The sequence below is a fragment of the Haemaphysalis longicornis genome, unplaced genomic scaffold (genome assembly GCF_048455015.1).
Source record: "Haemaphysalis longicornis isolate Haplotype H1 unplaced genomic scaffold, Haemaphysalis longicornis Haplotype H1 scaffold_12, whole genome shotgun sequence".
Classification (NCBI taxonomy): domain Eukaryota; kingdom Metazoa; phylum Arthropoda; class Arachnida; order Ixodida; family Ixodidae; genus Haemaphysalis; species Haemaphysalis longicornis.
In genome coordinates this window covers 59,819,856-59,844,179 of record NW_027526225.1, presented here as the reverse complement: position 1 = coordinate 59,844,179, position 24,324 = coordinate 59,819,856, and the positions used below count along the sequence as shown (strand labels likewise).

At 47.7% G+C, this 24,324-nt stretch overlaps 1 protein-coding gene across 1 annotated transcript; it reads right to left on the bottom strand.

Moving 5' to 3' along the window:
- Positions 1–334: 334 nt before the first annotated feature.
- LOC144161643 (uncharacterized) lies at positions 335–5,062 on the bottom strand. Its single transcript, XM_077692274.1, has 2 exons — positions 4,673–5,062; positions 335–343 (listed from the first exon to the last, which is right to left on the bottom strand). The coding sequence occupies exons 1-2, from the start codon at positions 5,060–5,062 to the stop codon at positions 335–337; spliced, it is 399 nt and encodes a 132-aa protein (XP_077548400.1).
- Between the last annotated feature and the right edge of the window lie 19,262 nt (positions 5,063–24,324).

Below are 24,324 nucleotides of genomic sequence, written 5' to 3'. Positions count from 1 at the left end.
ATGGGGGCCTGAAAGTCTTCACCGGGGTCGGCCCCAGTTAGACTACTCGCGCCAGACCACTCTTAACTGCAAAAGCGGCAATTGTTCGTAATAAAGACGCGTCTAATCCAGTATGCACTTCATGTTCTAGGGTGTTGGGATTAATGTTTCTTAAACTCTCTGGGCGATGTTTGGCAAAGTGTGGGCATGTCCACACTAGGTGCTGGATATCTGATTTGGCGTCAGTGTTGCAGTAGGGGCATCGTGGGTGCGTGTTGGGGAATTTTGTCCATTTCTGAATAATATGTCAGGAGTGTAGGTGGCACCTGCGCAAACCTTGTTGATGAAGCCTTCCTCAGATCTGCTGCAGGAGACAATGGTGGCAAGATACCCAGGGGCTGTAACCTGTTGGTACCATTCTCTTTTACGTTTTTTCAGTCGGAGAAGTAAGAGGGCTGGAGGAGTGGGTGCAGTATGTAGAAAAACAGAACAAGTGGAGCAAAACCAGACTTTGCAAAAAACAGTTTTGTGTCTGCCGAATCCCGCGGTTTTCCCTTCGGCCTGTGTTTTTACCGTTCCTCATAAAAAATGCGGTACAGGCAGGGAAAGCGTTTGTGCCAAGACCCATTGCATTCTTCTCAAGACGATTCGCAAATCGTATCAGGCGCGAACTGACGTCACTGCCTCCGACGAGGTGGCGCACCGGCCTGCGTCGCAGAACTGTAGCCATCTTCTTCGTATAAGACAAACGGCCACACAGATCTCCATTTGCTGACGTCACTCTTGATCTCGATTCACACCTCCACAGCTGACAGGACGACTCCGCCTCGGTTCCTCCGGGTGGCGCTGAACAGAGCTGCCTCCTCTCGCCAATGACGTCATCGCCAGTGTTCCCACTCCTTTCTCCATTGATCACACTCCGAGGCCGGCGCAGCTCAAGTCGCGTCCTATGAAGAATAGTCGGCGCGAAATATTGCCACCGCCTCGCACTCTCGCGTTGCATCGGCCTCTTTTTTCCCCTCCCATCTTCAAATCCCTCGCGGGAAACTTCGTGGCTGGGCTTTCATTTATCGCAAGTCATCTATAACCTGGTTATGGCTAGAGTAGGGGCACCCTGGGAGACATCGCGTGCTTCTGAAGTTGTCCCTACTCTGCTACCATGGAGGTTTTCCTTTGGGCGAAGTGCAGGGCTCAGGAAGCAAAATGGCTGCTCTCCGGGGAAAGAAAAGGTTCGCGCGGGAAACCGTACGAGTGCGCGGCACAAGACAAAAGGAAAGAAGAGGAGGGGATAAGGGCCTGTCTCGGTTCCTTCCTGTCTTCAGGCGCGAGCGCCGCTCTGCGTCCCTCGATATGGATCGGTACCGACTGCGGGCTCAAATGGAAACGCTCTGCCGTATACAGAAATGGCAAGTTCTCAACGCGAATGCGTGCTCGCTTTTTAGGGAGACGTCATCGCCGCAACGCCAATGGCGAAACTTTTGAAAATTCTTCGCGCTCTTCCTTACGCGTCATTAGAACGAGGGCTCCGTGTTGCACCAAAAAGAAAGATGGAGGTAAAGTGCACACAAAGCTTTTGAATATTAGACTACGTGTCTACTTTTCCCAAATACGGCTCATACGGCAGAGTCATTCGTTCTTTTTTTTTTAGGTAAATGCCGCCATTGCATAACCAGCGATAGCGATTCTGAACACAATTTCAGCGCTGCTGCAGTGCTTCAGCCAACCTCCGTCATCGGTTTTAGCGCAGTTGAACTGGAATATAACTAAGATGAAAAACGGTGTACAGCGCCATTTCACCAACAGTACGTGCTACACGCACGCTTGCTGCCGTGTATTTCATTACCCTACAGTGAAGCCAGCGTGTACGTGCGGCCATTTCGCAACTTGCACATAGGTGGAAAGCTGAGAAAGAACAGAGCAGGACAGAATGCACTTGCCATAAAGGAATCCCAATGTCGGCGTAGTACACGTTGTTATCACATTCAAGTACTTAAGGCAACGAAACGCGTGTTGTATTTGTAAAAAAAAAATCTTAAGCAGTGACACCTTCGGCTACCGGAACAGTTTAGTGGAATTACTAAAGTGTTCATTGCTATCATGTGTAACAAAGAACGCAGAAAGGCAATATTTTTAAAGACAAATGTCGCAGCACTCAGTTGAATGCCTTGTGGGCTTTTCTTTCTTTTGTTGTTATCGCAAGAGTTTAGAAAGACGGTGGATGATTCATATTGCTGAAAAAATAGCCCTGTCGATACCACTTCCAAAACATCCCCTCGTGCAATGGGAGCGCATGGCTACGATGAAAGGAATGATTGAATGACTGCCATTTATTTGAGGAAGAAGCCCGGGGCCCTGGTTTGGGTTAGGGTGAAAAGAAGATGCGAAGACGCATATTACAAATAAACGTTAGATGAAATGGTAATTCTTTAGAGTTTCTGTTCCCGTTGGTCGCAAACACTCTTTGACGGTCCGCATAACACTTATCATCTGTTACTAGAAGCACCGTCCCGAAGGTTCACGCGAGTACAACCGCACCCAAACACGCGATTCAAGAAAAGAAAAACTTTGGGAAAGGAGGGTTGATGTAGTCTTATGAGAGCAAGAAAAGCTGCGTCTTCACTTACGAAAGTTCGTATGTTACTCTGACCATTTTGAACATCCCTTAAATGATTCGTAATGCAAACATGTATTAGTAATTACCCTTTTCGGGGTCCCTCGTCGTTATGATTCCCTGCGTATCACCCTGCACGGCTGGAGCTAACTTGGCAAACGTTATAACGCGCTTCCACGTTTAAGAGACCTCCGCCCTAAATGACCCAATTTAAATTAATCTAGGACCACGCTATTCCGTCTGCGAATCACAGCGACGACGATGAAAGGGAAAGCCATGTAGCGGAACGAATGTTCAGTTAACGCACAGCCGCCCAAATTTTTAATATCACGCTAGCGACGACCGATCGGCATGTCAGCGCCTTATCACGTTGTCCAGCGGCGAAATAGGCCAGAGTACGCGCACGCGCATAAAACTATCTGCTGTGGGAGTGTCGTCTGATACGCTGTTCTCCTTAAAGCAACACATTCCTGGTGTTCTTTTGTGAGGAGACTGTTTCGACAGTCACTAAAGGTAGCTAGGCAACGTAACATTCCTGATGCACGTACTGGGCAAGTGATTCGAAAGAGAAATCAAACTCGCATTGGAGATGCACCTGTGCTTCAAATAGCTCTGATTTCTCGTAAACAAAGCCATTCCAACGCCGTGAGAGGGGTATATTTTTGCTCTTAAGGAAACAGCGTAGCAGACGATGGGGTAAAAGGCTTTTGCGCGTGCGCGTACTCTCGGCTATCTCGCCCGTGGACACCATGATAAGGTGCTGTCATGCCGATCGGTCGTCATTTCCAACATTGATTTTAAGGAAGGAAATCATTTGTGACGCCACAAGCTCGTGCCATTTGCCTCACTTGATTGAAGTTTCACTGAAAGACAATTTTAAATGTCGCCATTTTTTGGACCGGTTCAGCAGACGAGGCGGCACCATCGCCTTCAAAAAGCTCGCCCTTTTTTATGATTTTGAGGAGGCCAGCATCGAAACGAAGAGAAAGGCAGGGTAGCAACAAGGAACTTTTAATGCACCTAATATTGCGGAAAGAAGTGATAGATTTTCCCAGGTTCAATGGCTTCAAGCGGCCCCCTTTACCTCCAAAGCTTGGTGGGGATTTGCCAATGTACAGGTGCCGTCAAAAGTTATTGGAACACGGCCTCGGAAATTGACAGAAATTTCTTCGTTCGGAAACTGCCTGGCTGCGTCGGTGTGCGTTTAAAGGAGTCCGTACTAATTGAGAAAGCTTCCTGTAAACCGGTAACGGCTGCCATAAAGACAGTAACAAAAATATCTTGTAATATTCACAAATCCTTGTTCCAGTTACTTACCAAGACGCCTGTACGCTTCTGGGGGAACCAGACTACGGCGTGATGCCCAAAGGCCTTACAGCATACGTTATCTTATCATTTGCGGTGCTACGGCAAGAACCACAACGCTTTCCCCGTAACCTATATTGTTTCCATTCATTCTTACACCACTTATTATAAAGACGGGACATGAAGCGTGCAAGGAAGCCATAACGCCCAAATGCTTTTGTGCATGCCAGGACTATTTGCACTTTCTGACAGAAAGTGCAATCGACAGACAGCTGACCACTAAAGCTGACATCATAGTTCTCGAAGTCGATGTATTGGAAAGTATTCGCAGACGCAATAAATGCCACTTTCCTGTGCATATCTGGGGATGACAGTGCGCTGCAAACGCTTTTTATTTCTTGGAAATATGAATTCTCTCCCTGAATAACAATGAAAAAATATAGACTCCTACAACCAATGCTTATAAAAACAAAGACGTTTCGGCTCCCGTACAGGACCCCAGTTCCCCATCTTCGAAAGAGCTTTGTTTTTGTAAACTTTCGTGGCCGGAGTCAGTTTTTAATTGTTGTCATGCGTTTCCTCGACGAGACTGGCTACTGTCCAACCGTCGAATTCAATGCTGCGACATCATGCGCAGGGGAAAAAATTGCAATAACTGCAACGTCCCCTAGAACTCATCGACGTGTCTGCTGTCTCGCGTTCACCCAGCAGTGTCCCGCTCCAAAAGCCGCGAGCTCCAGATTCGCCAGGGCCTCCACACCGGACTGGTCCGCTTACCTGTGCCGCTCTGTCCAGGTATCCTCCAGTGTAGGCCAGCACGGGCAGTTTGGCGTAGCCCGCGGCCAGCGCCGTCGCGAATGCCGACGGCGGTGGCGCCAGCGAGACCACGAGCAAGGGCCTGTGGTTTTCCAGAGCGGCGCACAGCGCGGCCAGCGCCGCGCGCGTGTCGGCCTCCGCTCCCAGCGTGACCGCGAGCCAGGGACCCGAGTCTCCAGGGCCCTGGCTGGAGCGTGCCAGGGCCCGCCGCAGCGCCCGCGCCAGGGCCGGAGCCGAGCGCGCGGGCAGCGCGGCCAGAAGCGCCGGCGCCTGGGGCTCGGCCAGCACGGTGGACGATACGGGCGGCAGGGCGAGCAGCAGCAGCAACAGCAGCAGCGCGACGGCGTCCATGACGCCGCCGAAGGCGCCAGAGCCGTCGCGGCCGCCGCTTCACGGCTCCGGTCGGCGCTACCGGGCTCCAGAGCGCTGCTGCCAGCGCAGCCGTCGCCGCAGTCGGCCAAGGACGGCGACGACCACGGGCGCCATTCTGCCGACCTGTCGTGCCGACTCCCGGTGCTCAGAGGACCGGCGGTGATTCATTGGACAGGACGAGCAGGCGACCGCGCGCCGCACGACACGGCTCCACGGGCCAGCGCAACCACCACCGCCGCGACGACCACGGTCGCAGGCACACGTCTTTCACCTCCCCTTCTCCTCGTCGCCCTTTCTCGACCCCCTCACCCTCGACGGCCGCTGGCGTACTTTCTCAAAAGCCGGTGGCCCGATGCTGCGGGAATGAGCATCTTGCCCGGAGCAGCGTCCGGATGCTGGGACCGGGACTCGCGACTTGGGAGGATCGAGAAGTGGGTCGTGCGCCCCGGGCTGCCCGCAGTGGGCTCTCGAAGCGCACTAGTGGCGCCACCTCGCGACTGCCCGGAGAAATACGCCGCAAAAAGAACAGTCTTTCGTTGTATAACTCCTACCACGGACGGCGTACACATTAACAGAGTGTAAAGCAAAGTAACGACGGCGAGTGTCTTCAACCACCTCTCCCGCAGCTCACTGAAACTTTTCTGGGGCAGCACCGTACAATATTTAGCTGTTCCGTGCGCGCGTTACTTTTTAGTTTAAGAGCTGTCGGATGGTGGCGCCGTCGCCGCATTTCGGGCCTCATTTCCCCAAGTTGCAGTGAGCGTCGGTTAGCCAACTGTGGTGACTGTCCGGAGGTCGTCTGCGTTCTCGATGCAGACGAAAACGGAGCGGCCCCCTCGAACCCAGCGTTGTTCGCCGCTGGCGCCTCCGCCTGTTGTGGCTGATTATTGATCACGGTGGCGACCTCCCGAGAACGCCCGCCGATGTCTAGCTACACTACCCGGCCGACGAAGCAACAATGTTCTCTCACTGGACAAAAGTTCGCACAAAGAGAAGCGCTCGACGGCTGCGACAGATGATGCAGGCGGCATCGTTTCTGTACGCACCGCCAGCGTTGCCAGCGCCATTTTGTTGATGTCTTTTCCGCCTGCCTTCTTTGTAAGCTTTTTAAACATTGCATTCAGAGCCTTTACTACTCGGTTCACAATCGGTAACGGGAGCGGAATCGAAGTTTTCGGCTCGGTGAACCCCTTCGGCACGGCTGACGTCATGTACATGTTCGCCGAATTCGCTACAGAAACAAAATACCATACTTCTTATCCCTCCAAGAAAGAACTATTCGTCAAAATCACGAAAATTAAACAGGGGAGAACGCAGGGGTAGACGGCGTATAAAAATTTGAAAAACCGCGCTCGAAAAGTTGCCGATCTACGTCGTACTGCGTTTAATATGATTTCACTGCCTATAATGCGCGTTGTTGACTTACTCTTCTCAGTGTCTGCTACACAGACAATGTTGCTGTGTAGTATATAAACACACGAAACAATGGGGACGCTTGGAAATTCAAACCACAAAGTGGTAGGTTAAGGAAGGTCACGTGACTTTCGGCGCCCGTTGTGGCAGCCTTTGGGGAAACAGGCAATTCTCAACGGAGTTTAAGAAGCCACAAGGCACAGTAGCTCCGTAATTGTGCGTGTGCGTTGGCTACGACGCCATTAGAACGGAGCGTCAATGAATTACGACACGTTTCTTGGCAACGAAGTCCAGTCTGAAAACGCACCCAAGAAAACTTTCGTCGACGCGAAAGAAAGAGATGCGCACCGCGTCTTTCTACGGGACACCGGCACTGCGGCGCTCTGCGGCGGGGACCGCGCCAGTAGCTTGTCGCGCCCAACGCCTCACTGCACAGGAGGTCGGGGGAGTTTAGGGAGAACTGACAGGGGGCGCTCACACCGGCGAGCGCCACTGGTCGCGTGGCCCCGTGACGCCACAGCCCGCGAAATCCTCTCCCCCTTCTGACCCTTCTCACCCGCGTAGGGAAGAAACGGCGCCTCTCGCTCCCCTTATCCCGTCCCCCGCGGCGCTTTTCCCGTTTCGATAGGGTGTAGCTTCCCCCTGCGGCCTTTCCAACGTCACAATCCTCTCATCCTGTCTCTTTGTTTCTCCGGCAGCGTGATGAGCAAAGCCGCGCTCGCGCTCTCATATCCCCTTAGGGACTCTTTGTGTTCCAGGTCGAGGTTTTTGGTCGGTCATGCGGTCTCGTGATGGAGAAATCCGTTTATCGAGCCCTCTTTCCCTTCGTCAGCGCGGGAAAGTCAACACTCTCGTCCATGTACGAGGACTCTTCCCGTTTGAAGGGGACCGTGATGAGGTCTCAACTGCCTTCCTCCTCCACGGACTTTATCCAAGCAGTAGTGTAATGTTCTTTTTGGGGATAGAATGGTTTCGTCAATTGGGTCATCAGCGATGCTCGAAGTTATGCGGAGATTGAGGATTTAAGTGGTATGGCTCAGTGAGGGAAGACATAAAGAAGCCGCGTAGGAAAGCGCTGAGTTGCCAATGAGTTCTTCCTTGCGTATGCAAGAAAATCAAAAATAGGAAGACTCGGAAACACGGGTAATCTTGTCTATGCGGTGCCGTTTGGAAGGCTTTCAGTACGCTCTGTAGTATCCAATGATGGAAGTTTACTAGAAATTTTTCTTAGGGGCTCTGATAGAGAAGGAAGCGAAGATGTTTAATGTTAATCCGACGTGGCTGCTGTTGCGTGCCAAGTGACCATGTGTTGGATGCATGCGGATTGGTTTTATAACTGACTATGACTGACTGAGTGGCTTGTATGCCACAGGACACCACCATAGCTTTATATAATTCCCAGCAAAAAACTTTGTCCAGAAAATTAATGAAAATTACGGCATTTGTACATAGTTCCCTGTAGAACTATGTACAAATGCCGTAATTTTTCATCACTCTGAAAGGCGCCTGTACAAATCACAGCGTTGGGCTGAAGAAGGTCAAATAGGAGGAGACCACTGAGAATTCAAAACTACAATAGTTGGGAATTTTGAGGGGACATCTGGAAGTTGATCGAGAGTGGAGGGGGGGGGGGGGTTGCCTATCAAGAACAGGAGTAGCGTTATTGATCGCTACACCGAATGGTGAATTAAAGCTTTGTACTAAAGTACATTACGCATAAAAAGTTCTTTGCCATTCGTATGCAAAACACGCAACTGGTTCAGCAGTAAAGCTAAACTGCATCTCGTTAACAAGATATTCACACCCTCCCAGGAAGGTCGGTACAGTAAGTATGCGAAATGGTACCGAGCTGCCAGTGCATGAACGCGCGCTTCGAAATAAGCACAGCATAATCAGCAGCGATAAGCAGCAACGAGTAGCCTGGCTCGCCACAAGAACAAGGAGACGAGCTTTATGTGCAGCATATCACGGAAACAATATTCATCAAAACTCTAAAAGAGGGTGTACACGCATGTGGTATATTATCATAAGGGAGTCTCTCCCCACTCCCGCATTTCTATTACTCAGTCGCCGCCTAATGCCAAAAGATCAAGCTACGTTCGCTCTGAGCGAAAAATGGGGAACCGAGTCGAATCAACGTAAGCAATGATGTACTGGTGGTAATGGAAACGGATATAAACTTAGGTAAAAAAAAAACATAGCATTTACTAGAATGGAACGACAAATACTGCCTAGACAGGAGCAGAGAATATTGTTCAGATATATCTGCTTTAATAAGAAAACAGCTCGAACTCCAGACGCTATATGGAAGTACGAAATATCGTTCGCATATGCCTAGGTACGGGCGCAATAAACTGCAGGGAGCAAACTTAGCAAAACCTCAAAAAGAAAAAGAAAGGCGGCAGAACTGGCCCTTACGGAACACCACTAGCCTGCAGCCGCTGGGAAGAACAGATATCACCAATGACAGAATAGAATTTTTCTGTCCGTTGAAAACTCATAAAGTCACGCCCCAATGTACCTTATTAATTTAAGGTCCTGTAATCAAGACAGCAACACGGGATGGCCAACAGCGTCATAAGCTTTAAAACGCAGGTTCGATTCCCGACCGCACCGGCTGCTTTTCTGATGGAGGCAAAAAGCAAAAATGCCCGTGCGTAAGAGATTTCGGCGCACGTTAAAGATCCCCAGGTGGACAAAATTATTTCCGGAACCCTGCACTCCGGCGCGCCCCATCTCCTGGGTTGCATCGGCGCAATCAATCAATCAATCAATCAATCAATCAATCAATCAATCAATCAATCAATCAATCAATCAATCAATCAATCAATCAATCAATCAATCAATCAATCAATCAATCAATCAATCAATCAATCAATCAATCAATCAATCAATCAATCAATCAATCAATGTGCTTTTGCAATTTAAATAGAGCCGCGACTTGCGTATAACGCCGTGCAAGGTAAATACAAATTTGAAGGCTCACGAGGGCACTCGTAGCAGAGCAACCTGGACGAAAGTCAATTTAATTTGCGCTTATGGAGGACATTTGCTCTGGCTACAAATTGATAAATTCGCTAAAGAAAACCTGCTAATTAATTTTCACAACGTTATATGTTAAAGCAATCATTCCGTGTCTTGAAGTAACAGTTTTAGCACGTCAGCAGTTATGCCACTGGACTAGGTGCCGCCATTGACAGTTTTGTAAGAGCGTCATTTTTGCAGCAAAGAAGTCGCCTACCAGAACCGACGGAGGAAAAGATCACAAAAACCGATGAAAAATATCGAAGCCGCTTTCTTTAGAAAAAGGTGGCCAAAACGCGAAGCTTTCTCTTATGCAACCTGAGTCAAAGTCAAAGTCCAAAATCCAAACAGCTTCGACCGTACCGGAATGGCGGGATCGGATGGACGTCCGCTTCATTGTGCGAGGACACAGGTACGATTCCGACAACCGGAAGGGTTTTTTGTAGGCGCTTTATGTGCCTTTCTGGAAACCCATCTTGTAAGTTGGCTTTCCTCAACCAAGCAAAAAAGGAAGTGGGCTTTCGTTCTTCTGATGGACGCGAAAAGCCGATACGCCCGTCTGTTCGAGATTTCGGCGAACGTTAAAGATCCCAAGGAGGTCAAAATTAATCCTGAGTCCTCCACTATGGCGCGCCTCATCGCCTGCGTTGCGTCGGCGCATTAAACCTCAGAATCTAGTTGGCTTTCGTTCAGTGCGTTTACTGCTAGCGACGTGAATTTTGGGCTTTGACGTTGGACTTTGAAGACATTGTATTTCGAACAGAGAAAGCTTCGCGTTTCAACCCCCTTTAACTTGACCCACGATCATCATGCATCATCAGACAAAACTGGCTTTCCTGGAGTGCGTTTTGCCGTGCACCGGATGCCATGAGTGATGCATAGAAAACTTCCTGAAAAGTAGCAATCAACTCAAAGGACTCGTAAAGTGAGCACGGGGGAAGGGGGGGGAGGTGGAGGGGCATTAGAGAGTTCGTATTGTCTTATGATGTGTCTGTGTCCCTCGAACGGAGAAATCGAAATATAACACGCTTGTTTTAAGCTGGTAACTACACGAACAGCACTGAGAGTCACACACTTCTTGTCTGTCTGTCTGTCTGTCTGTCTGTCTGTCTGTCTGTCTGGCCCTCGAAGCGACCGCCAGGCCAAAAGATAAATAATTCTTCAGTGAGACGTTTATATGGGCAATACATTTCTAAGCTACCAAATCTAGTGTTAATGTTTATACTTGTCAACATGGTTGAGCATAAAGTAAACATTAGGCGTATTTGAGGCAAAACATCAACACAGAAGTGATATTAGCAGTGCTCTTTTAATTACAGAGGCACTGCTGCTTGATTGTTGCGACAGAAAATAAAAAGTACACCTTCAACGAAATGTTTTCACCCAAAAAGTACAGAAGGCCTTCCAGGCGCCCCGTTATGGCGGCATACAAAGAAGTTCAACAGTGAGAAATGTTCTAGTAGAAGGCGCGCGAGCAGCGAAACGCGGGAAAATTGAATTGATTTGAGCGAACCTCCACCGTATATACCGTGCGAGGAGCAAGACGAAAGGGGAACAGTTTGAGGGGTTGAAGCTAAAACGGAAGATTGGGCGAGTTGGTACATGAGGGGTTGAGCAAAACTCCCCCGCATTTATCGGGCGAGGAGTGAGACGAGAGGGGAACAGCTTGAGAGCTGGGCGGGTTGAGGAGAGAGCTATTTACTACCGTCTTTCGGCGACGTTAGTAGCGAAGTGAGCGGATATGCGGTCATTTTTTTTTCTAGGCCGCCTTTCTACGGCTATGGCAAAGTGAGCGTTCTTCGTTCTACCGGGGGCTAAAAAATACAGACATCGTGAACGCGACTTTATATTGCGAGGACCGCAAAAAGTAGATACAGGCATGGCCCAGGGCAGTAGCGCTCTCGGCTGGCCTTTTTGTATTACAGAGGGAATCGAAACTCGTTTACCTAAGTGCGGACCTTCAAGCTTCATCATCGTCCTCACATTGACTTCTGCTTTGAGCCATTCTGTTGTTGTTCACCAACCGCACTCGAATACTTCGGCTTTCAGAAAGCTTCACGTCTGGTTGCTTCCAAATACACGCTAATCTTGACTCCCTGCGCGTCACAACTTTCCGCTTACGCTGAAATAGCGTATAAGTGCACAGAGAGCATATACGGGCGCAGCCATATTTATTACTCGAAGTGACGTCACCGGTAGCTCCAGAAAAAATTCCGCCTAGAAGGACTGCTTTTACGGAATTGCGCTGTTACGAAACGGCCTCGTCGTCGTTATGAGTTCTGTACACTGGTTCAACTCCCATCCATGTACACTTCTTGTCACGCCTCCCATTACCGTCTTCATTAGAGAGATTTAGCATAGCGGCTAGCGTACGCTACGCTAGGGTCGGCGGGTACCGGGACCCGACTGCGCATGCGCGCGGGTTGACGGCGAGAAGGGCCACCCTTCACAGGAACGAATGAGCGAGCTCGGCCAGGCGGGCCCCCAATCACAGCACAAGGAATGCGCACATGTCCAGTGGGCTCCTGGTACCCGCCGACCCTAGCATAGCGTACGCTACCTGCTGTGCTAAAACTATTTTATGTTCCTTGTCATTGACCATGTCGCGCTCGGCTGATAACTTGTAATTTCACGTTATTACTTTTGCTTATTTTCACGGCACAACATTTGTCCATCTCACAGACGAGTTTCCTGCCCCGTTCGGCGGCTGCATGGCTGAAATGCACTGCCTTAGATGCTTTCCTCGTTCAAGATATCTCCATTCATGTTAAGAGAATAAAGATGACGTCTCGGTGTTCATCTTCTCTAACGCACACCTTGACTACAACTACACCCGTTTGATAAAAAAAACGGTATGTCTTTTTGAGATAACTGAGGTTGATGAAAGTTTTTCATTCTCTTGCAGGCGACATTTCCCGCGCACCCCTTCGAATGCGAACACTTAAGCTTTCCGAATGATCGGTTATTTCGCGCTGTTATGGCTATAGGAGGCTCTTGCCCTAACTAAATAATTCATGAATCACAGCTCCATTAGCTAGAAACAAAAAAAATCCCATTTTTTTTTTTTTTTCACTGAGCCGATTTTATGCGCCCCTGCAACGCAAGCAAGTAAAACCAACCCGGAAGGGCTAAACGTTGTCCTCACACTTTCATTTTTCCGCTCGGGTTCTTGCGTCAGTACAACGGGTCATTTCGCGCTTATCTCGACCATTTCTCGAGCTCTCTTGCTGCGTTGATCGCCGGGAGCAATAAAGTGAGCAGGAAGCAGTGTAAAAAGAAGCATAAACTGCGTTCGAAACGACCCAGATTGTGTCATTTTATTTTTCAAAGCGAGGATCTCTCACTGCCTGCGCGACACGTTTTATCTATACGTCTTCTCAGCTTATACCAACATCGTAATATCACGTAGCGACGTGTGTCACGGGTAGATGGGTCAGTCTAGCAGCTTTTTATTAAAGGGGCTCTGGAACACTCATTTTACCTTTTTTTTCAGTGTGTCGAACAGAAAAAAATACCGGTTCGGTTACGGTTCTGGTTCAGGCGTAATCATTTCGTTCCGGTTCAGTTCCTGTTCGACAAAATCGCGTACCGAACCGGTTCGTGAACCGGTTCGGGAGCTTGAACCGGTTCGCGAACCGGTTCGATGAGTTGAACTATCACTGAAATTAGAAAAAAAAAAAAACATTTAGTAGTTTAAAACGACAGTCGAATCAAAACACAAAAAAAAATAAAAAATGCTGCTGTTCCCCAAGGGCAGTGGCGCAATTGCAAAACAAGCTTTAAACAATTACGAGATATTAGAAAAACAGATGAATTGGTGAAGATTTACCACCTACTTTCTCACCCAGACTTTATGTTGTCCTTGCGACTATTCATAAAGCCACCGCCAAGAGAAATGACCGTGGGATATATTTTCTGCCCTTCCCCTTTATGTTGAATTCGTAATCGTCGCTATGGAATCGCCCACCACGCTAACCTTGAAGCCTTAATTAATTAATTTAGGCCTGCGTACTGGCGCGTTCAAATATCAGCGCTTAATACCAATGGCGCGCATTTTTTATATTTGTAACAAAAGAGAGAGAGAGAGAGAGAGAGAGAGAGAGAGAGAGAGAGAGAGAGAGAGAGAGAGAGAGAGAGAGAGAGAGAGAGAGGATGTAACAAAAGAGAAAAACCTACAACCGGCACATAAATACTACCAATTAATTAGATTATTTGGTCACCCTGAATAATTTGTTAGCTGTCACCTTATCGAATGTGTTGGCCACACTTTCGTTAAAAGTAAGCTTTAGTTAACGCTCAGTCACTGCATCAGTGCTCTGATCACTGCAATTCCTTTTGCGATAGCTATACCGGATGTGTGCATTACAATCAGTATGTCATCGTACCGCCTGACCCCCGGCCATCGTTCCGTGTGCTAAATTGCGGTATTTTATAATAGATTATGCTGTTACCAAAATGAAAGGGAATTTGGGACTTTTTTGGGTTGGCGCTCTTTAATTCGTCCACACCAGTACTCCCCTCCGGAAGAGTAGCAGTAAAGTAATGTAGCGAGTTGGGCAGTCAGTACAAGGGCACCTTCGAAAAAAAAAAAAACAGATCTGAAAGAGACAAAAGTGCAGCGCAAACACAAAAGATGATCGCTGGGCGAATGGGTCAGTGTGAGGTACCGGCCGGCCTTTCTGCACGTGTCATCTGCTTTATTACTGTTTCTGCTTCCAAGACAAAGTCGAGGGCTGCAGTTTCTTGCCAAGGGATTAAGTGCGCAGCTTAACAGTTTTCCCTGACATATCTGTTGTTGTTTGTATCTGTAAAAAAAGAAACTTGTCCACTGTACTGTCCTAAAAAACTGACCACGGAACTCACTTCCTTCGCATTGATGACACGCTTGGTTGTGAAAGGCAGGACAAATAAAAGTATAGAGCAATATCCAGGTTTTGGTTCTTTTTTTACTGATGCGGTTTTACTTACTTTTTGCGTAATATTTTAAAACAATGTGATTAGCCTTTTCTTTTTTGTTGTTTTCCGTGTAAACACATTAAAAAAAAACTGGCGTATTTGATTCCACGTGCAATATCTCCGCTCCGAGGCGCAGCTTATGTTGCAGGCCGGCAGACTTATTTTAACCAGCTGGTAATATTAAAGGTGGATCAAAATCCCGATACACGGACGTTCTCGAGTTCCATCTACTTCAGAAAAACGGTCGTGGGGAAGGGAGATCGAGGCCACTTGTGGTCAGCAGCAAACGGCTTAGCCACTGAGCAGCTCCTGCGCTCACACTTGTCAAATATTAACAATTTGCAGGTGTCGGACCTTTTAAATAAATTATGAAATGCAAAAAGTTTGCACACATCAGGTGTGGGCTTTCGCTGTTGCGCAGTGGAGGACTCCTGCAACCTGATTGCTCCAATAAAGTCGCAGCTAGGAAAGGGAAAGTCGTTTTATATCCCCTGGAGGCTTCCGAGAAGGACATTTCATTTGGTCAGCTTGCACTACGCTCGCGCTTCGAGCAGCAACAGACCATTGCTACATTGGTTGGCACTCATTCATTTCCCCTGTTGTTACATCGAGCGTGGTAGTGGTCAAGTGTCTGGAGGGGAAAGTGCGCGAGCGGGTACGAAGTTGATGGTACGTGAAAGAAAAAAAAAAAGGCCTGAATAGCATTGCCTGTGCAATATCAACAACGGATGGTCGAACCGTTTCGGCATGAACCGGTAACCGTTATTTCATTTTTCGATTCAGTTCTGATTGGGGTTCAGCGTGCTCAAAAAATAACGGTTCGGGTTCAGTTCCGGCAAAAATACCGGTTCAGTTCTGGTTTTCAGTTCGGTTCAGCTCCGGTTCGACACCCTGCTTTTTTAAATTTATTATTGCTTTCAGAACGTGCTCAACAAATAGACATAGTTAGAATAGGAGGCCACAAGGTACCTCGGCCAGAAATATTTGCTCTATGCCCATCAGACAACTTAGAAACTTGCTCCAAAGATTTTTCTCTGCGTCCCGCTCTTAGCGTTCTTCGAGCGCTCGAATCATGTCATTACGGCGGTGTAGCGGCTATTGGCCAGTTTTATTTCAGTTGCAGCAATTAACCCTTTGATAGCTACTTAAAAAAATGGCCGCCACACAACCTTGCGAGAATGGATTTTCAGTAAAGCTGTTGTAATCCTCTACAAATGGTGATTAAGGAAAGTTCGAAATGTTTCTAGTTGTCTCGGCGGGCTTGTCACTTGCGGTCGGCTAGGGTTACTAGATAATGGTACAGAGTATCCGCACTCTTTTCTCCTATTGCTCCGGGACACCGCCATGATCATTGGTAAGTACGTATAACATGGCATTTGTTAACACTGCGACGGTTCATGGGCGCCGCCATATTGTTGTTTATACGTTTTGGTCGGTCAACTCTGGTAGGCTTAGCACTCTGTGGCTGCGTGCGAATGACGTCGTTCCGAATGCGAATCAAAGATCACACGTATTACAGCATTCCAGCAGCTGAAGTGTGTCCAAAGATGCCGTTTTCGTGAATCTTTGGTAGTGATGTTAATAAAGGGACACTGAAGTGAATTTGACAAGCTCCCGTTTTTGCTCGAACTGCGTAGACTGGCTCAAATGAGCATACTTTTCATCGTTTATCCGGGGGATAACGCGGTATTTATTTTGAGAAAGCTTTAAAGGAGAAAAACTACCCTAACCGCAGTGACGTCAGGTAAAAGTGCTACCTGATTGGACGATGTCCAAGATGAGCCTACAAAAAAAGTTACCGTTTCGGTTCTGTGAAATAACATGCTTGGCATGCGACGTTATCGTTGGATGTGCATTCTCCATATCTCATTAACAGTCATACCGCGCTTCTGCCATGTTGTCGGCTGTAAAGTGCGTCAGATAAACCTATTACACCGGCTTGGAATCGTAGCAATCACTATAGCCGAGGCCTATGCACTGGATGAACGCCGTCCGCCTCACCGCAGACGCTCAAATGCCATACGCTTTTTCCCCGTATTTGGAGCTTGCCTCACTCATGCCTGTATCGTAAAAAGCGTGTTTGCACCAGGCCAACGGTCTGCTGATTCTGGCCTGTGCCCACTGCCCGCAAGCAGTCGGTGCTTATGGCAACAGCACGCCAACGAAAACTCGCTTGTACGTCAGTGTCAGCCTGCGCGTGTTCTGTAAACTAGTTCGTGGAGCAGTGAACGTTACGGCCCAAAAATGGTGAACTCAGTATAGAAAACATCGGCCGAAAACAAAAATCTACTTAAAAAAAAGAAAAGAATGTACTCTTGGGGATTCAAACTTGCGACTTGCAAAATGACATATCTAACGCTTGAGGCCCCTCGGCCACGAACCAGCGCTGCCAGTGATGGAAATAAAAAGTGTATAATGTATAATCAGTTTACACTTTTATTTAGTTTTAGCATTTAAAGCAGCTTAGATGACTCTTTGTTGCATAACGCTCGTACAGTAAGCGTTCCCCAAATTTCCGCAATAGCTCATGTCTTGCAAGTGCATTTCTTAGACGGAGGAGGAAAAATAGATATTTATACCACGAGCGCTGGTGCTGCTGTTAGGGCGCGTCTCTAGTCAGAGATGTCCTGGCCTTGTCTGGCAGTCCAGGCCCTCTTCACCTGCATGCGCTGGGTCCCAGGGTCCGGACTTTTCAGACAGGCCACCCACTGCTCGTAAGAGGGGGAAGGGTGGGGGGTAGGCCTGGGGTTAGTCCGCACTCCCATACTTGGTGGGATAGCGTGCCGGGCAAGGGACAGAAATGACAGGTGGCCGGGTATATGGTGGGGTAGATCGTGTGAAGAAGAAAAAGCGTTCGCAGATGCGTGGGCATGCTGCTGACCACTGCGCTTGTTCACCCAGCGCAAAAAAAGTGTTTCTTGCACTCTAGTTTTACGCTGTACGGTAAACGCTTCGGTTGATTTTATTTCCTTATTACCTATATTAGCTTTGCTGACTCTTCTACCGCCTCCTAGTGGCCTTAGATTTTTCTACTAGCGTACCAGGCAGTGAAACGTCGCATGTGCGCTTGTGTGGAGCAAACTGGACTTGGAGCAAGATACAGTGTACAAACTAAAAAACTAAAGAAAGGCACATTCTTCCACTCACAAACGTTTCGGGGCTCAGTTTCAACCGAGTAGCGTGCCAGGCGTCGAATGTGCGCTTGTGTGGAGCAAACTGGACTTGGAGCTAGGTACAGTGTACAAACTAAAAAACTAAAGAAAGGCACATTCTTCCATTCACAAACGTGCCGGGGCTCAATTTCAACCGAGCGAACGAATTGCGACGACTCGTCGGTGGTCGGCGGACTAACGCTGCGCTGACTGGCACTGTCGGAGGGCCGGCGAGCCATGCAGTAGCGCAGTCAAGCCTAGCCATTTTTTTCTAACGTCATGGGCGAGTCATGGCGTCATGAAGTCATTTTTCTGACGTCATGGATATGGGCGAGTGTGCAGATAGAAGGACAAAATTTTTGAAATTGATTTTTCTGGGGAATAAATGCGTAAACGCAGCGAGAGCGGTCGAAACACGGCCTGGGGACTCCGGACTACAATTTGCGCTCGTATGCCCGCAATGTTTACAAATCACTTCAGTGTACCTTTAACAGACGGCCCGGTCGAAGTTAACGGCGAGGGCGTAGATGCGGCAATCTCGTAACACTGAAAAACGCCAAACTGGCCGCCGTTGCTGACTTGCGTGCCTGAGTGCCGGTACTCTAATACCTTATCTACTGACACTACGCTCGGTTTCTCTGCGGGCAAATGCTGCTCCTGCCTATCGTGACGCGTGCGCTCGACGTCTTGGGCACGAACTGCTGTATTTAGTGACACTAGTCCTGCCTGGCCTTCAAAGATATTCTACAAACATAAGGTTAGGAGGAACACATGGTGGGGAGCCCTATCGTTCACAGGCTCCTTATCATCCATAATGCGGTTTCGATGATTGCTTTGCGGTCTCCTTAAACGAATTCTGCCCTCTATGCTCTACGCCTGATTAGCCTAGACATGTGCTCGGCGTCTTAGGCCTTGGCGACTTGGCATTTCTGTCCACGGATTTCGTTTTTGCCCACAGCGATGAAACCGTTGGGGAATAGAGGTATACAGCTTTGCTGTAAACAGCCAGAAAAGCAAACCAGAAACGGAAGGTAGATCCGCTGCAACGAGTAAATCGTGCAGTGCCGTCTCAGTGCTAGCGGTAACTGTAGCTTTCACAGTGCTTCCGGACGCGAAGGAAAGAGTGAAATCGCTTATCGGGAGTGTCGCAGAGGTCCTTTAAGGCGAGAGTCTTCAGTGCTCATTGTACGAAAAGCGGTGTTGTTCTCGGGTACATTAAATGGCCACCGCTGTGAATTTGTCAAGAACACCTGCAAAAAATGTCTGAATTTGAGCCAAAGTGTGTATTTGGAATATTTTGCTAAAGTCAATCAAAGAGTTTGAAATGACAGCTATGTACGTTGCAGTTCGTACAGAAATCCGATTCGAGCCCTCAAAGGAAGAGCTGAGTGCGTTGTCCCAACACTACAACATCACGTTGGCGGCGACGGGACGAGAGTTAGTCAAGTTCGTGCCGCTTTGGCGTCATATCACGTGATAGGTGAATGTGAAGGGCAGGGGAGTTGAACAGGTGCGCTCCAGCCGGGCAGAACTCTGCACCCGATGCACACAGCGCCGTCCTTGCGTTCTCTCCTCTGTCTTCGTTTCGTTCGCGCTGTTTACACCCAAGAATGTAATTCCAACTAGCCCAGCTTGCAACACTTCTGCAAAACTCTGAGCCTGAGGAAGCTTTGGCGTATACAGTGTCGGAAGTCTGTCTACCCAAGTAATCTTCGCCAGAAGACGAAGGAACAAAAGCGACGACAGAGGCGCAGACAGGATGTAGATGCAGAGAAGGCTTTTATAAGAACCGCCATGACTTTGTTTTTAAAGCACGTGAGTAGAATGAGGCGCCCCAGGGAATTTTTCTGTTCGTTTGAGCTTGCATGGCTTCCGCCCGGATGGGCCCGCTAATCCAAGTCAATCGTTTCCGGTCCGTAAGCATTACTCCTACCATCCTCCTTTCCATGGCTGATAGGGAAACCCAAATTTTATTCTTTAATGTTTAGTAAGCCCGCAATCTTCCATGCCACGTAAGTTATCACCGGGAATGCGTATTGGTAGTTAACCTTTTTTTTAAGACAAAAGCTTTTTTTAGTGGGAGCGATGATGTTATGTAGAAAAACTAATGCATTTCCCCGTAGGCCGGTTGGTGGACCGAAAAGCTCTGACAAGATCTCTGGAGTCTGGACACTCGGCGCGGGCATGAGATCGGGCGTCCAGTGTGTCGAAACAGTCACTAGAAAATAGCGAAAGAGGAACTATTCCATATAAGACAATACACGCGTCGATCATGTATTAGAAGTACAACAGTATATCTTCATCTCGTCAACAATTTGTCGATGTACATTTAGAACATTCGTAGATGCGTTAGCTTATTGCGTGAAAAATCGTCGGATGGCTTCGTTCTTCATTTGCGATTTGGGTCGTGGAAGGTTGGACGATCGATTGTTCAGCGAAGGTTTTAACGCGATTTTGTATTCTGAAAGCTTTGGCGCTTCTCAAAACTTTCTTTAGGGAGGGACGGCAGTGTTTTCTAGAAAGAGATTACGTCGGGGTGATTGCCGAAAGTACCCCTTCCAATACTAATTCGACGCCTTATTTCTTTCTCGGGGTCTGCATCAGCCCTGGAAACTTCTCCAAGATAGTTACATTCGTCGACGTCTTGTAGTATACGATTTTCAATGCTGAAGACAAAAACGCTTCATCACTGAGAAGACCTTCATTGCTGCTTTCTTTATGGAAAGCAGCGACGCTTCACAGAGCGCTGTCCGTGAGCTGCACGGGAATGCGTATACAGTGGAAAAGAACTCCTTACTTGTGTCGGCTTCGCGTGAGGCATTGCTTTTGACACAACCATTGATAAGCTGTGTAAATGAGACAACGAATGTGCCTGAGACAGCAGGACCACTTTTATTGTCAAGTCTTGCACCATCTTTCACGACAGCACTATCTTTAATGTCGTATGATAAGAGCATCCTTTCGTGAGTGCCATACGTTAAAGGGTGTCATAAATGTGCCTTCATAAGTATGTGAGCTTGAGCCACTTTTGCTGCTGGTAATGTTGCAATCTTAGGCTGTTTCGTTCTGATCTTGCTTCTATATTACATGGGAACGGAATCTTGTTGAATAATTTCTGCGTGCGAATCATATCATCAATTTGTTTTTAGGTGGTTTGATAGATGCTGCTATTTGGTTTACGCGCTTACGATTTTACGTGTGATTTACGATTTACGTGCTTACGATTTAAATTCACGACGCAATTCAGTGGCACCGCTTGCGTTCACTTCACCTGATTCAGCCGATCCATGCGTCGCCTCATGATGTGCTTTACTCTAACGTTAAACATAACCTACGAGGGCCACCGTGGTTGTATCTCCAGTGGCCCGTGGAGGGCCGCTGGAAACAGACAGGGTATAAACACGTACAGCGTACAGCGTGCTCTACGTGTTCATTTTTATAACTAGAGATGGTAATGAATCGCCGAATAAACAGCCCACGTTCCGATAATTTCGTCTTACCACGTTGTAAATAAACAAGGACATGTTTTGATCGCGTGCTAAATTTATTTACAATAAAAAAAGCCCGAGAAAATGGTTCTGGACACAGATTCCAGTTCTCCATCAAACTGACTATATGCCAAGCCCTCAGCCTATGAAACAGATTTTGGCTCCCGGAAATGATAGTGAGGTAAATTTTGCCTTTCCAGCTTTGAAATGGCTGGGCACTTCAGTTGGGCATATTAATGGTGCCTTTTTTGTACGCCGAGCAGTCATGCACTGTTAAACTGTGTGCCAGGACGACTTTTCTTACTTGAGTTTTACCTGAAGTGTAAAAGGATGCCTGTAGTTCTACCTGGAGAAATGCCTTCCGTTCTTACTGTCATAAAGCAAGTTGGTCACAGTTCAACTTAAAGCTTTTACTTCGAATTCTTTGACCTCCATAAACCTTGGCGGGAACTTGAAAATTTTGACAAAGACTACGTACCTGACCCCTACTGAAAATCCACAGCCGCCCTATTACTTATGCAAAACGACCTTGTATATACCGAGAGGCGATGACAAAACAATGGCGCTAAGCCAACTGATCTGAAAGTGGCGATAGCGGATAACTTCATAACTTGACAAGGAAAAATGGACTTAGGTGGGCGCCCTGAATGAGGAAAGATTTCCTCGCGTCGAACGTTGCGTTGTATCGCGGCGGTGTCGCGACGTTTCTTTAGACAAGTGGCTTCTGGGCTCATAGAAGATATAGGAGAAGGAATAAAAGTTTGTTAAACTGTATGCGTCCCTTTGTAGGAGGCCTCCTTATTCCAGAAAGCCCTGTTCCTTTGCTGCCCGGCGGGTCCAGCCCACCAGTCGTTGCTGGTCTTGATACACGTGCAAAAAAAAAAAAAAATACGAGCTCACCTAAGCACCAGTTATGGGGCAGTGAATGGGAAAGATTTAGTATCCAACTTCTGAACGTTTGCTCTCATTATCGCCATTGCACTGTGCACCCTTTGCTTACCACTTATGTAGACACCCACATACTCTAATCTCCACTTTCCTCACTTACGCCTCAGGTCATGCTTTTAGCAATGAAATTTATTCCGCCCAATTCAATTTTCCCGCGATCGCGGTGTTCGCGCGCCATCTGTTTGGGCAGCGTGCGTAGTTATGTTTACATCTTGCTTTGGTTAGCTTGGAGCACCTCGACTCGAAGTTTCGGCTTTTGTGTTTGCTTTCATCTGAGCTCCTTTCAGCACCGTTTCTAGCGCGCTGTGCTAATTTTGTTTTTGGTTTTGTTACCCTTCCAAAAAACTAATCCAAAAACTAATCCCAATTAAATTAACGCTGGTTTCTATTCCATGTTCCTACCGCGTGTTTCTATTCCTCGGTCCTGTTTCGCTCGCACTGTTCCGTTTTTTTTTTTTATGAACATGAACCAACTAACTCGCACCAGAGTCCTGCTCAGTTGGTTTAAGCTGATGCTTACAAGGAGCAAAAAGACACGAACGAAACGACAGAAGTATAAACAAAGTGGCCGCCACTCACGGCTGAAATGTAATTCGACAAAAAGAAACATATATGCACAGTCTCTGCGCATGTCACACATTGATGCCGTGCATTCCGTCGTATGTTTTTATCTAACATTATAGCAGCGTTATTATAATTGGGAATACACATTGGATTTGTTATATACTGAAAGCTTGCCTGAAATGTTCAATGTTCAGAAGCGGACTTTGAACATTTGCTGTGGACTAGCCTACGCCCGAAGGCAGCACCTCCAAGGCAGAGGGCTCCATCCGGGCAGACCCCCAGATAGGCCCCAGCACCTGGCTATTCCTCGATTTTTGCGCGTTACGGGTGCAGTGTTGTACCTATGCAAACGTTTTCTTATGCCGTAGGGCAATCTTTCAAAAAAAAAATATGCCTGAAGTTTCTATTGCACTACACAACGGGCACACGTGTGAGCTACTAGTTGTTTGGAACATTCTTGCCTGTATATACATGGTGTTCAAAAAAGCTTTCAGCTGTTTTCTATTGCTTAAGCCGCCGTTCATCTTGTGTGGCGTTTGTGTGCCAGAAAGGGCATATTTTTCACGGCCCGAGTTAATGCTTTCACTTGGTCTAAAGGCCTTGACGTGCGAAGTTGGTGCTCTTTGAAATAACATCCTCCTGATATCATGCCGGCTCCGTTTATTTGATGTTTTAAAAACTTCTATGCACGAATAACATTTTAAATAAATAAAATAAAATTATGCTTTGCAAACATTGAGCAGCACTTGGAGATTTGCATTCCTATTTTATTTTCACCTGGAGGAAATTTTTGTTTGTTTGTTCGGGCCCGTTGGCGGCATGCTTTGAATACAATTTGAAAGGATTTCACGTATGTGTGAGCACGGGGGTGGGGCACAGTGTAATAGCTTTACTTCCTGCATAATAATACCATCTTAAATTGTAAAAGAGTGCTACGAAACGAGGGATGGGGGAAGCAGATGCACAGGTACTGGCCCGCAATTAATTCAATTCAGAAGAACAATGAAGGGTGCGTACAGGTGCCCCAAAAGTAAACGGACCACCTGCAAATTTTGAGGGGATTTCTCCTCCAGGTGCCTAGCCAGAAACCTCTAAAGGTACTTTTAAAGAAAGTCCTCCTAAACTAAAATCCGGCCGCAAATATTCTATTTGTGCCGACAGTGGCATAAAATAAAAATATTCTAGTTTCCCGAAGCCATGGTTCGTTTCCTTTTTGGTGCACCTGTACACCAGGCCGAAAGGCAGCACGCTTCCGCGAAGCAAAACAGAGGCGGTTATCTGCTATTTAGAGCAGGTCGTTAGGAAAGCGTTGCTCGCTGACGGTCGCGAACATTCACGTGTCGTTCACCCAGTTGGAAACTTTTAATTCGATGAGATCTCCCTGGGAGAATTCACGGGTAGCAGTGTTTATGCTTCGCTCTATCACCACAGCTAACACCGTCATTTCGGGAGACAGCGAAGCGGAGCCGCGCAAAGTGCACTGGGAAGGCAGGGACACGTCGCCATTGTTAATCAGAGTCAGTTTATTGTCACGAGCACGGTCATTTGGACACGTACCAGTTTGAAGAACGTAGACATTTCTGCCTGAGAGGACTATTGCATATACCGCTGCTACAGCGCATTGCACAACAGGTTTTGCGTTTCTTTTTCCAGAAGACTTCCTTGTCGCCCACACCGGGGATAAAAGCACCCAGAA

What these genes read in the sequence shown, in the direction of transcription:
- LOC144161643 (XM_077692274.1), bottom strand. Translation starts at nt 5,062, where the DNA reads ATGGACGCCGTCGCGCTGCTGCTGTTGCTGCTGCTGCTCGCCCTGCCG.